General features: G+C 37.1%; 1 protein-coding gene across 2 annotated transcripts; it reads left to right on the top strand.

The window, feature by feature from the left end:
* The first annotated feature begins 22 nt into the window (after window positions 1-22).
* LOC123691815 lies at window positions 23-4,571 on the top strand. 2 transcript variants are annotated; one of them, XM_045636384.1, is made up of 4 exons: window positions 23-43; window positions 182-808; window positions 894-1,195; window positions 3,887-4,571. In XM_045636384.1, exons 2-4 carry the CDS (start codon window positions 183-185, stop codon window positions 4,387-4,389), a joined length of 1,431 nt encoding a protein of 476 aa, XP_045492340.1. In that variant the 5' UTR covers window positions 23-43; window position 182; the 3' UTR covers window positions 4,390-4,571. The 2 variants fall into 2 exon arrangements, with proteins under 2 accessions (XP_045492340.1, XP_045492339.1); XM_045636383.1 differs by lacking the exon at window positions 23-43 and having other exon boundaries at window positions 76-808.
* Window positions 4,572-14,184: the final 9,613 nt, after the last annotated feature.

Genomic DNA, 14,184 nt, shown 5'->3' with positions numbered 1-14,184 from the left:
CATCATTTGCCGAGCCGCGATATGTATATTTATCATTTTATAGGTACTAAATTGTTTTAGTAAATCAGACATCAGTAGCTGGCTAGCTGCTGTATATCACAGAACACTAGTACTCCTAGCGGAGCTGTATATTTTATATAACTTACTAACCTATTAATTATTTTTTATCTGTTCAATGAAGAATGAGTCTTACATGCAAAGTAAATAGTACGAGCAGTCAATTGACTGTATCAGACTTGGATATCACACCTCCGAGAAAAATCGCCAAGATCAACAAGCATCGTCAACAAAAATTCAGAGACGCCTGGCTTAAAAATGAAGATTATAAGCAATGGCTTAGCAATGTGCCAGAAAACCAGTACAAAGCTAAATGCCGTACATGTAATGTAATAATGAATGCAGAGTTGACTGTGATAAAAAATCATATGAAATCGAAAATTCATCTTCGTAAATATTTAGCAGCCCAACAGTCAATCTCTACTTTTATGAAAAAGACTGACGAAATCGGCACGAAAGCCAAAGCAACTCAAGCACTTGAAATAAAGTTATGTGGTTTTCTAGCCGAACATAATATATCCTCCACTACTTTAAATCATTTGACAACACTATTGCAAAGTTCTGTGCCTGATTCTGAAATTATTAATAAAATGCAGATGAAATCGACGAAAGCAACAGCGATAATAAAAAATGTCATTGCTGAAGCCGAAAAAGAATATCTACAAAAAAAATTGCAGATCAATCGGTTCAGTGTTTTAATCGATGTTTCAACTGATATTGGGGGCATACAAACGATGTGCATCATTGTAAGGTAAAAAGTAATAATCATGTTTCAGTGCTTTTATGGATAATAATTATCTATCCTATGTTTTTATATTTTAAATTTTGTAAAACAGGTTTTTTGATGAAGAAGAGGGTCGAGTGGTCAGCAAGTTTTGGCATCTCTGTCAAATTTTTGAGCAAAATTCGGAAGTGGAGAGTGCTACGGCAGAATATTTGTTCGGCCTAGTAGTGAAGTCTTTTGAAGATTACGAGATTCCATCAGAGAACATCATTGGATTAGCGTCAGATGGAGGCAGTCCAATGATGGGAAAAGATAACTCGGTAGCTTCAAGATTTCCCGAAAAATGCCCTGGCATTTACATTTTCAAGTGTATATGCCACTCATCATCATTGGATCTTTGTGCCAGCAGTGCATGTAAAAAAATTATTTATTTATAATTACATGAATCAATTACCTTTACAGGATAAACCCAATGAAATACTGACTATAGTCCTTTTCACCTTAGGATGATTACTGTGACACTTCATTGTGTTCCAAATTACGTATTTTATGTTTAAAAAGCAGAAATAATTTTAATCTTTATATATAAAAATGAATCACAAACTGTGTTGGTAAGCGCATAACTCGAGAACGGCTGAACCGATTTCGATTATTTTTTTTTATTATATTCCTTGAAGTACGAGGATGGTTCTTATGTAGAGAAAACGTAAATATGTACCACGGGCGAAGCCGGGGCGGACCGCTAGTGCATAATATTTTTATTTTAAGGTGGAATTATTACCAAAAATATAAAAATTAAACATCTTGCTACTAAAACAAAAACAGTATTGTTTAGTTTAATATAACGAAAAATAAAATAACACAAAAAAATAATATCTACGCAATTCGTGTACATGAAATCGAACGTTGAGAAATTATAGAGTTGGAAAATCATTTAATCGACGCCCATCTTGTGATCGATTGTCAATCGCGTCAATCGTCTGTACGAGTCCTTCAGCTTTGTATACAAGTTGCATTTTTATATTGATACTTTACGTGGTATTGTGTTATTATTACTTATTGTTATTGTTCACTTTTTGTCGTTGTTGTTTGCTAAGATTCCTTAGTTAATTGTTGGCGAAATGCGGAAATAACTGATTTTTGTCCTTTATTCAAATCGATTTCATTTCCATATAAAATATTATCGATTATCGGAAACAATTGATACTATTTCAGTAAAGGCAATCTCTACACGTGTCAACAATCGATATGTCACAGGAATCATCCTATTTGAAAAGGAATAAAACACTATAATTCTATACAAATACAAACACACTACAACTTCAAATTGACTTACAATCTACGAAATAAGATAAAATTAATACAATAACTACCACAACAGATAAAAAATTAAAATGAATAACTAATAATATAAAGAAGAACCTTTGCTAATTCACCCAACGGGCATGTAAATATGTCCACTCTACAGATTGTTCAAGCTCTCAACAATCCGATTATCAAACTATTTTATCTTTTTTTGGACTATACCTAAATTTACTAAACTAAATGAACTCTTTTAGTCATCGTCGGTAGTTGTTACGAGCCTCCGTGATAAAATGTGTAAAAACTATCAAGAACTTTTAGAAACGTACCTTCCTACGTCATGTCCAGAGATTATATTTATCAGACTATAGTCCTTTTCACCTTAAAGGCCCTACTCACGGTTCAACACAACCAACAATCTGCTGAAACAATTTGTTGCAGTCACGATTGAGCGTTCTCTACTCACGATTCATCCAACCCTCAATCTGATGACACAATTTCATTCCGCGATTGCTTGCCACAACGTGTGCACGTCACATTGATGCCTGGCCTGATGCTAAACCTCAACGCAATAATACGCATTATTAATGGATATACTAATTTATGAAATATAAGATAATTATTTGTGTATTGATAGATTTCAAGGGCTATAAAGTATAAACGGCTATAAAATATAAACATCTTCCTCAAATATGTAAAAATGTCTTTCCCGCGTTTATCTCAAAACCGCCATTTTGCGATTACTGCGCAGCGCGATTGAGCCGAGATTGGAGCAATCACAATACTCACGTTCCAACACGCACACAATCTGCTGAGACAATTTGTCGGGTTGCTTCCGCGCCGATCCAATTCGCAACATGTTGGGTTACGCCCCCAACGTGCCCTCAACTATACTATTCACGACACAATCTGTCAGCTCACTGCAGATTGTGTCAACAGATTGTTACTGAAATTGAATCGTGAGTAGGCTACTTAAGAATTAAGATGATTCCTGTGACATATCGATTTTTGACACGTGTAGAGATGTCTTTTAATTGTTTCCGATGATCGATAATATTTTATATGGAAATGAAATCGATTTGAATAAAGTACCAAAATTAATTTTTTCGGCATAGCGCCAACATTTTGCAAACAACAGCAACAAAAATGGAACAATAACAATTAGTAACAATAACAGAATACCACGTAAAGTATCAATATAATCGAACTTATATACAAGGCTGACGGACTCGTACAGACGATTGATGCGATTGAAAAACGATCACAAGATGGGCGCCGTTATTCAGAGATGGGCGCCGATGGGCGCCGACTAATGACTATATGATTTTCCAACTCTATAATTTTTCAACGTTCCATTTCATGAACACGAATTGCGTAGGTATTATTTTTTTGTGTTATTTTATTTTATTTTTCATTATATTAAACTAAAAAATACTGTTTTTGTTTAGTGGCATAAGATGTTTCATTTTTATATTTTTGGTAATAATGCCGCCTTAAAATAAAAATATTATGCATTAAAATTATTTTTGCTTTTTAAACATAAAATACGTAATTCGGAACACAATGAAGTATCACAGGAATCATCAGGTGAAAAGGACTTTAATCTACTATAATTTAAGTGAACTAGACCCATGCAGTGAGCCGCATCGTTTACGTCCAGAAAATATGCACTTCGGAGTTGAAAAATGTTAGATCAGGTCGAATTTCGCAATAATGAAAAATTAAAATCAGATTTCACAACGACTTGTATCGATTTTCTAATTGAAGGCTGTAAAGAAATTAAGAAACGCTTCTTTTTTTCAGATCCTGTTTTAAAATTAGTCTCGAATCTGAATCCTTCGAAAGCAATGTTAAGAGAGACCAGAGATATTGTCCCCAGTTTGCTGCCCTTGATGAAGGCTTTGCCTCGTATTGCACCAAGTAATCAACATCAAATAATCGATGACGAGTGGCGTCAATTACCGTCTTTCGAGCTCCCGGAAGGTATTGATGTAAATGATCCGGTCGATATTTTTTGGGCAAAGCTGTTGGAACTTGAAGAAGGAGACCAAGGAATGACTTTTAAAAACATTTCAAAATTTGTTCTCGAAGTAATTTCACTTCCACACTCGAATGCTGACAGTGAACGCATATTCAGCCAAGTTAACTTAGTTAAAACTAAGGCTCGCAATAAAATGACAGTCTCGACGGTAAACGGTGTGCTATTAGCTAAACAACGAGTTAGAGGCAAAGGAAACGATTGCACAACGTATGATCCATCACAGAGCGAATACAGTCGGATGAACAAAGCGTTACGTACTCTATAAAAAAAAAACTATTACTACAGAAAGCACTGCCAGAACGGTTCAAGATTTGTATAGTGACATGGATGTAGAGGAATTTAATATTATTTTAATGTCAAGCGATTTCTAAGTGATAACACAAATAATTAATCTTTATGTAAACGTCAACTATTTTTGAAAAATTATATTAAAATATAATAATTATATTTTCTGTTTTTATAAATATATTGATACTAGCTTTCCTCCCGCGGCATCGCCCGCGCAGTCAAAGAAAAACCCGCTTAGTTCCCGTTCACGTGGGATTTCCGGGATATAACCTATCCTATGTCCTTCTCGGGTATCAAAATATCTCTATACCAAATTTCATGCAAATTGGTTCAGTAGTTAAGGCGTGATTGAGTAACAGACAGACAGACAGAGTTACTTTCGCATTTATAATATCAGTATGGAAGTATGGATATAAAAGAAATTCTTTCATTTTTTATTTCCCAACTTTTTCATATCCATTTCTTCTTTATAAATATGAAATTTTGACGTGTTTCATAACGAACTTTCATGGGAACAGTAAAATTTTGTCCGAGTGAATTTTAAAATTGGCGCGTTTATTGAAATTAAAGTGGAAAGGGAATCGGTTCTTGATTTGACAGCGGTAGTTTAAAAAAGATTAACTATAAAGTAGCCTACTCACGATTCAATTTCAGTAACAATCTGTTGACACAATCTGCAGTGAGCTGACAGATTGTGTCGTGAATAGTATAGTTGAGGGCACGTTGGGGGCGTAACCCAACATGTTGCGTATTGGATCGGCGCGGAAGCAACCCGACAAATTGTCTCAGCAGATTGTGTGCGTGTTGAAACGTGAGTATTGTGATTGCTCCAATCTCGGCTCAATCGCGCTGCGCAGTAATCGCAAAATGGCGGTTTTGAGATAAACGCGGGAAAGACATTTTTACATATTTGAGGAAGATGTTTATATTTTATAGCCGTTTATACTTTATAGCCCTTGAAATCTATCAATAAAATTGGAAAAAATACAAGCTTTACAAAGATAATTATCTTATATTTCATAAATTAGTATATCCATTAATAATGCGTATTATTGCGTTGAGGTTTAGCATCAGGCCAGGCATCAACGTGACGTGCACACGTTGTGGCAAGCAATCGCGGAATGATATTGTATCAGCAGATTGAGGGTTGGATGAATCGTGAGTAGAGAACGCTCAATCGCGACTTCAACAAATTGTGTCAGCAGATTGTGGGTTGTGTTGAACCGTGAGTAGGGCCTTTTAGACAAAGTAACAATAATTACAAAACGATAACGAATTTAGAAATCGCAAAAATGTATGGGATTGACATTAGATAGACCACGTGATCTAACGCGGCGTATGAAAATCCCATAAATTTTTGCGATTTCTAACTTCGTTATCGTTTTGTAATTGTTACTTTGTCTAATGCCGGCACTACACATAGGCCAACGCGTTGGCAAGCGCGTTGGCACATGCACTTGTCCAATGTGTAGAACGGGCGTTCGAGCGCTGGTGGTAGGTATTTGAACGTTGGCCAGCGCGCTTGCGAGCTTGCCGCGCGGTGTCGGAAACATCAAAGGACACTTGTCGCAAGCTTGGCGCACCATCCACACATTGGCCGCGCGATCAGTTTGACTGTAGCAGCGATCAGGAGTGCACGTTTTTTTCTTGCGGCGAATTAACACCTAACTTGACAAAATGGCGAACAATATGAGTAACGAGGAAACATTTAAATTTATTGAGCTCTATCAAAGTTAAAACTGCCTGTGGAACCCAAAAAATAAGTACCATAAAAATAAAAATGTTGTATGTATTAAAAGTGCCAAATAAATAAGGTTCTTGGACATGCCGTTTTCCTCACAATGATTTACTTCACAAAGAGCATCCTACTTTAATATTATTTTAATATTATAAATGTGAAAGTGTGTTTATTTCTTTGTTTGTTACATCCATTTTGAATCCGTCCGCACATTGGCTCGAACCAAACCATACTGAACGACCTTCCAATGTGTGGATTACTCACAAGCGCGTTTGCAAGCGCGCTGGCGAATGCGCTGGCCTATGTGTAGAGGCGACATAAGGCCCCTGTACGATAATCAGTACGCTTGTTCGCTTCAAGTCACAGAACTATATCACAATATACAGATACATACAGTAAGGAAACTTCATACAAAATTTTCGAAATGGCTCCCCCCCATCAAGCGTGTTTACGAGGGTATTGAGGGGGATCGATAGTAGCGGGTGACACATCCACAGATTTTGAATATACATAGTATGGAAAAAAGTTTAAAGTGATGTCAATTCACATTAAATAAATATCGATTGTTTCAGTTTGTAGCCCTTTCGATAAATATATTTGTAAATACCGTATCTGACTACAAGTTAAAAAGAGACTATTTTTTAATTTCTATAGATATGGCAGCATGAGTTTTAAACTAAGTTGACATCTGGGGGCACGGTAGTGCCCCCGCCAAGACGAGCCAAGCGAACAAGCGAAGCGCACGGGCACTACCTACCTTTTCTCGAAGCGCTTCGACGTTTTTTTGAACCCTCATAACTTGGGTTTGGATTATGCTAGATCAACAAAATTTTCAGGATATATTGTCAATAGCGGACTTATTGAATATATTAAGTTTTAATTACATTAGCTTTTATACTTCAGATTTTATTTATATATAAAAAACGCTAATTTCGTCACTGACTCACTGATGATCATCAAAATTCTTAAGGTATTTCATAATGTCCTAGAAAGCTGAAATTTTGTATGTAAGCTAGTATTAGCACACAAACAACAAAAAAATTATAAAACTTGTAACTTTCATCCCCCAACCCCTTAAACTAGGGGATGGGAGTTTGTATGAGACCTGTAATTTTAAATTAAATTTTGATGACGCTAGAGGTCTAATCTAATAATCTAAAACTTGGTTCCCCTAGATATATAATATATCTATAGGTACTCCTTGTTAAAAAAAAATTTAATCGACATATAAAATTTTGTTACAAACAACTTACAAAAAGAAATGAAATCCCACCAAAAACATTTTCATGTAAAATGTTACCAAGACGAGCCCATATGACTCGCACGGTGAAAAAGTTATCAGATCTCATGTAGAGCCAAGCTTCTAACACTACACGCCCTAACTCTATAAGGCCTAACTTCACAAACTCTACACCTTAGTCAAAATATGTGGCTTGGCCGTTCGTTACTACAAGAACTATTGTATAACACAAAAGTAATGAACAGTGAATTAATTTTTCACCTTACGCCGATGTGAATGTAGCGAAATGGCCAAGCCACATAATTTGACTAAGGTGTAGAGTTTGTGAAGTTAGGCCTTGTAGAGTTAGGGCGTGTAGTGTTAGAAGCTTGGCTCTACATGAGATCTGATAACTTTTTCACCGTGCGAGTCATATGGGCTCGTCTTGGTAACATTTTACATGAAAATGTTTTTGGTGGGATATATTCTACCAAAATGATAGCTACAAATAGTCACTATTAGGAGTCCAGTCTGTTTAAAGATCGCATCTTTTTTTTACGCAATCTAAAATGGAAACCTTAAAAAATCTTGTTTAAATTTATGTGCATAATTACGTAAATATTAGGGAATTTCTTGATTAAATATTATTTTTATGATGATGTTAGTGGCATCCACTTATTATGATTAGTAAGGTTAAAGTAAGGTTAAATTATACTTCTAACAAAAAACTGACTTCCTGAAAATGTTAATATATTTATTTATTTTATTTATACCTACTATATTGTTGCTATGTTTCCGCTAGCGGGTACGTCTGCGTTTTCAAAGAAAAACCAGCAGATAGTTCCCGTTCCCGAGAGATTTCCGGGATAAAACCTATCCTATAGCTCTCAAGTTAGATCGAACTGCACACGGTGTGCGAATTATTATATCGGTTAAGTGGTTTAGGAGTCCATTGAGGACAAACATTGTGACACGAGATTTATATATCTATATTAAGATAAGATATACTTACATATATTATATTTTATGCATAATACTATTATGAATTCAAGCAGCCGAATACTGCGCAATTAGTAGATACGTGGCATTTTTAAAATGATCGCCGAAATCAACTTATCTACAAGCACGTGTTCAAATTAAGGATGTATTTACAAATTGACGCGCATCAATTTTAGGTATTGAGTCTTACTACTACACGTGCACGGCTCACACACACATCGAAATGCGCGAAGCGGTGAAATTATGAGTAAACTAACACGACTTGATAATTGAGCTTATTTTTATTGCCATGTTTTTTTTAACTTTACTTTGATTTGTAAAGTTTGTAACGTTGAATGATCACAAAAGTAGATACCATTTACCTAATTTCATTGGACAGTGATTGTTTGGTAAACAAGTACTTGCCAAAGTGTACTTCGAAGACTGGTACTGGAACTCATAGACGAGTGGAGCTAGGTGTGCCGAGTTTAGGCTCGTTTTTTTAGTAATGTTGAGACCTTACCTCCGGACTTGATGGAGTGACCTGCAGGTGTACTTCGAAGACTGCTACTGGAACTAATAGACGAGTAGAGCTAGGTGTGCCAAGTTTGGGCTCGTTTTGTTAGTTACGTTGAGACCTTACCTCCGGACTTGATGGAATGATCTGAAGGTGTACTTCGAAGACTGCTACTGGAACTAATAGATGATTAGAGCTAGGTGTACCGAGTTTGGGCTCATTTTGTTAGTTATGTTGAGACCTTACCTCCGGACTTGATGGAGTGACCTGCAGGTGTACTTCGAAGACTGCTACTGGAACTAATAGACGAGTAGAGCTGGGTGTGCCGAGTTTGGACTCGTTTTGTTAGTTATGTCGAGATCTTACCTCCGGACTTGATGGAGTGACCTGCAGGTGCACTTCGAAGACTGCTACTGGAACTAATAGACGAGTAGAGCTAGGTGTGGCGAGTTTGGGCTCATTTTGTAAGTTATGTTGAGACCTTACCTCCGGACTTGATGGAGTGACCTGCCGGTGTACTTCGAAGACTGCTACTGGAACTATTATACGAGTAGAGCTAGGTGTGGCGAGTTTGGGCTCGTTTTGTTAGTTATGTTGAGACCTTACCTCCGGACTTGATGGAGTGACCTGCCGGTGTACTTCGAAGACTGCTACTGGAACTATTATACGAGTAGAGCTAGGTGTGGCGAGTTTAGGTTCGTTTTGTTAGTTATGTTGAGACCTTTCCTCCGGACTTGATGGAGTGACCTGCAGGTGTACTTGAAAGACTGCTACTGGAACTAATAGACGAGTAGAGCTAGGTGTGCCGAGTTTGGGCTCGTTTTATTAGTTATGTTGAGACCTTACCTCCGGACTTGATGGAATGACCTGCAGGTGTACTTCGAAAACTGCTACTGGAACTAATAGACGAGTACAGCTAGGTATGCCGAGTATGGGCTCGTTTTGTTAGTTATGTTGAGATCTTACCTCCGGACTTGATGGAGTGACCTGCAGGTGTACTTCGAAGACTGCTACTGGAACTAATAGACGAGTAGAGCTAGGTGTGCCGAGTTTGGGCTCGTTTTGTTAGTTACGTTGAGACTTTACCTCCGGAATTGATGGAATGACCTGAAGGTGTACTTCGAAGACTGCTACTGGAACTAATAGATGATGAGAGCTAGGTGTGCCGAGTTTGGGCTCATTTTGTTAGTTATGTTGAGACCTTACCTCCGGACTTGATGGAGTGACCTGCAGGTGTACTTCGAAGACGGCTACTGGAACTAATAGACGAGTATAGCTAGGTATGGCGAGTTTGGGCTCGTTTTGTTAGTTATGTCGAGACCTTACCTCCGGACAACTCCGGACTTTCCTTGGTGTGCCTTGGTTGTCGGTGCAGAATGCGTCAATGATCAAGTTTATTAGGTCAAATATTTTGTATACGTACAGTGATCTTTTCGTAAACGAGGAACTGCTTACAAGCGTCACAGCGTCTACTCACAAAGGCGTCCGAGCGCCGACTAAATTACTAAAATATTTCATTACAAATTTTATCAAGATAGTGACAAATAAAATAACCCTTATTTCAATGCAATAAGTATCACGCGTTACAGCTAAATATGTGAAAAAATAAGATTTGATTTTAATTTTTTTCTCAGCCTATTTGTAACATTTTGATAGTTTTATCTAGTACCTTTTTGAGTTAGACATGTCTACTTACTTAAAATATTTTTAAATAAATCAATTTGTTTTATTAAATACAAGAAAAATGCTCGTTTATTCAGCACGATATTGTCAATTTTGTGTGAAGAGGCAACGGAAATTATTTTTTTCAATATTATAAACCAAAATTTTCGACTTAAAAATTAAGTTCCATTTAAAGATTAAGCACAAGTCTTGGAAAAAATTTATTTTCTCTGGCAAGGATTTGTGGTTGGTCAAATCTTATGAAGTGGTTGTTGTCCAGTGTGTGTTCACATACCGCATACTTCTTGTGACGCCGATGCTTGATATCCGCAATGTCTTGGAAAAAAAAATTTTTCCAAGACTTGTGCGCGAGGCTATTGAAATTAAAAAACATCCAAATTTCAATAGAGAAGATGGTTTGAAACTCTCTAACACCTGGGATCCTGTTATTAAGAATTTAAAATCCCATGTCAAACATACCAAAAGACTAGAAGACACGATCAGCCAATACTGCCAACATCCGGAAAAATACTCCACATACCAACTACGGAGGAATAGGTGGAGGTAGTTTACAAATAACAATTTGTGAATGACCGTCAAGACGTACAACATCTCAGTCTCCCCGTGACCACGCTCGCTGTAAAGTGTTCGAAACGTCGGGAAAATAATATAATGATTAAATCGCGTTTAAAATCCGTTAAAAAGTCTTTAATTTCTAAATGTATAATACTCGCGTAAAATCAAACCCTAGAAAATACTAGTATATATCTGTCAACTGTGACTATATCGAGATAGAAGGAAATAGTTCGACGATTTTAATATGAGAACCGAGCGTGTAACATTTTGCGTAGGTACTTTGACGTCACGCGAGTCTTTTAGTGATGTACACAACGTCAAAAGAATCGTTTCCTATGTGAATAGAAACTAAGTAGGTAGTTAAAACATTTTATGGAATCTAATTGGGAATCGATTTTGACCTTGACAGAAGAATGAGAATAAAAATTATGTTAATTTTTACAAGCTTTTTATAAACTTACACTGTATGTATGCATGTGTGTATGTATGTATGTTAGGATCAACCCACGCGCAAGCGCACACACACACACATAAATGATTGTGATATATAAATGTACCTTTCAATTTTTTGACATTATCACTACATCTATAGTCGGATAAGCTGTATGGATTATTCGCCGAAACTTTGATGGGCCAGTAAACGAATCTTCGTGAAAATATATGGAACATATCCGGCTATATTTCATAGGAAACCAGTTTTTACGACCCGTTGCTTCAATCCATTTATTTTTCACAAGAGGATCTTTCGGAAAACTGAAACAAATTTGCAATAAGTATAGTAAATATATTTTAAACCATCGATATAACTAAAATTCATCCCTTACGTCAATAATATTATAGGATTAAAAAATAATTATCATTGTTCTGTTTTCAATAGGTATCGATTTGAATCGACTAAGAAATCGGCATTGAAAATCGTGAGTATAATCATATCCTTAGAGCGATATCTCATATCACACTAGCGGATTGCGAGCGTTTTTAAAGCGGAGCGGGTGCGCAACGAATTCGTTGCGGGCGCGCAACGAACACGCCGCGGTTGCGCAGCGAATTCGTTGCGGACGCGTGGCAGATGCGCAGCGTTTACGTCGCAGTCATGTACACTCATTAAAAAAATGGAATCCGTGCTGGTTGTTACTCATAACTTGTGATAGTATAATAATTATTATGAGATCATTATTTTTTACGAGTTTCATAACATGTTAATGTTTAAGGTATTGTTTTATCTATTAAATCAGAAAGTTCATTAGTGAAATAAATGTTAAAGCTCCTTAACTAAAACAGGGATATCTTATTATTAGGTAAATAGCAGTGAATAGAAAATTTTATCAAGCAACCAGCAACTCACTATCAATTTGCTCATAATTAGGTTCACAAAATCTCTTTATAACATACGTTGCTATGGGAGAGATTATACTGGTCAGTCGTTACATACTTTTAGAATGTATGGTACATTCTAAAAGTCCTAGTAATTCAAGTTTATAGCACCTTTTTCAACAACTCCAGTTGTTATTACATCTTTAGTTAAGTAAATGCATTTCCACATTACGGTTAAAAAATTGAGTGCTACAGAAACGATGGAAATATTGAATGGAAGTTAGGCAAGGTGGAAGGGCTGGCTTTTGTGCGAGAGTATACAAAATGACGACGACGCTTCTATTCAACGCATCCGCAGCGTGTTCGTTGCGCGCCCGCAACGTATTCGTTGCGCACCCGCTCCGCTTTGAAGCCGCTCGCAATCCGCTAGTGTGATATGGCCGTTACTTTTGACAGAAAAATGAGAAATCAACCTGTAATGCGTTTCAACGACAGTTTGGAATGTTTTATTTTCATTGCTGGTTTTCAATGCATGTCCAGTCTGGCGTGTAAAATTAAAGCCGTAATGGAAAATTGTTTTATAAGTAATAACCCCCTAATAATTATAACCCCTAATAATAATGCCCCCCTAGATTTTAGGGCAAAAAGTACTTACCGGTGAAAGGAAATATTATCATTGACACCTTCAACTTTTTTGCTGGTGTTTGCCATGTCTTTGCACAGTTAACGGGACCATTTTCTGTTTTCTGTTTCTGTTTTCTGACGGCACGGGACCATTTTCTGTTTGCATTAGAACGTCACACACGGAGAGCGGTCGAGAGCGGACTAAGCATCGTGACGAGCGACGTTACGCCCCCAACGTGCCCTCAACTATACTATTCACGACACAATCTGTCAGCTCACTGCAGATTGTGTCAACAGATTGTTACTGAAATTGAATCGTGAGTAGGCTACTTTACCCAACATGTTGCGTATTGGATCGGCGCGGAAGCAACCCGACAAATTGTCTCAGCAGATTGTGTGCGTGTTGAAACGTGAGTATTGTGATTGCTCCAATCTCGGCTCAATCGCGCTGCCGCGTTAATCGCAAAATGGCGGTTTTGAGATAAACGCGGGAAAGACATTTTTACATATTTGAGGAAGATGTTTATATTTTATAGCCGTTTATACTTTATAGCCCTTGAAATCTATCAATAAAATTGGAAAAAATACAAGCTTTACAAAGATAATTATCTTATATTTCATAAATTAGTATATCCATTAATAATGCGTATTATTGCGTTGAGGTTTAGCATCAGGCCAGGCATCAACGTGACGTGCACACGTTGTGGCAAGCAATCGCGGAATGAAATTGTGTCATCGAGGTGTCATCAGATTGAGGGTTGGATGAATCGTGAGTAGAGAACGCTCAATCGCGACTGCAACAAATTGTTTCAGCAGATTGTTGGTTGTGTTGAACCGTGAGTAGGGCCTGGTAGGGCCATACGCTGTGACAGGTAATGACAGCTGTCAGCCAGACCGGCAGCTGCTGTGTAGATAGATCTAGATAATACTGGACAACAGCAAAGAGAATACAATTACTACGAAGAGAATACAATTACTACGTAAGAAGAGACGGGACTTCCATAGATAAAAATAAACTTCAAGAAACGTCAAAACAAGGCTAAATTAGAATAGCCAACATGACAACTTCTAGTGTCTGACAGAGCTACCAACATAAGTGCATAATGCTGTGCAGGCTGTAGGTACCTTCGATATCGATAATTAT

This window comes from Colias croceus, chromosome 5 (assembly GCF_905220415.1).
Source record: "Colias croceus chromosome 5, ilColCroc2.1".
In the NCBI taxonomy this organism is placed as follows: Eukaryota; Metazoa; Arthropoda; class Insecta; order Lepidoptera; family Pieridae; genus Colias; species Colias croceus.
This window is presented reverse-complemented; position numbering and strand designations above follow the sequence as displayed.

Coding starts and splice junctions, on each gene's coding strand:
- LOC123691815 (XM_045636384.1), top strand. CDS start 183: ATGAGTCTTACATGCAAAGTAAATAGTACGAGCAGTCAATTGACTGTA. Junction 809..893: donor ACGATGTGCATCATTGTAAG/GTAAAAAGTAAT, acceptor TTTGTAAAACAG/GTTTTTTGATGAAGAAGAGG. Junction 1,196..3,886: donor TCTTTGTGCCAGCAGTGCAT/GTAAAAAAATTA, acceptor TCTTTTTTTCAG/ATCCTGTTTTAAAATTAGTC.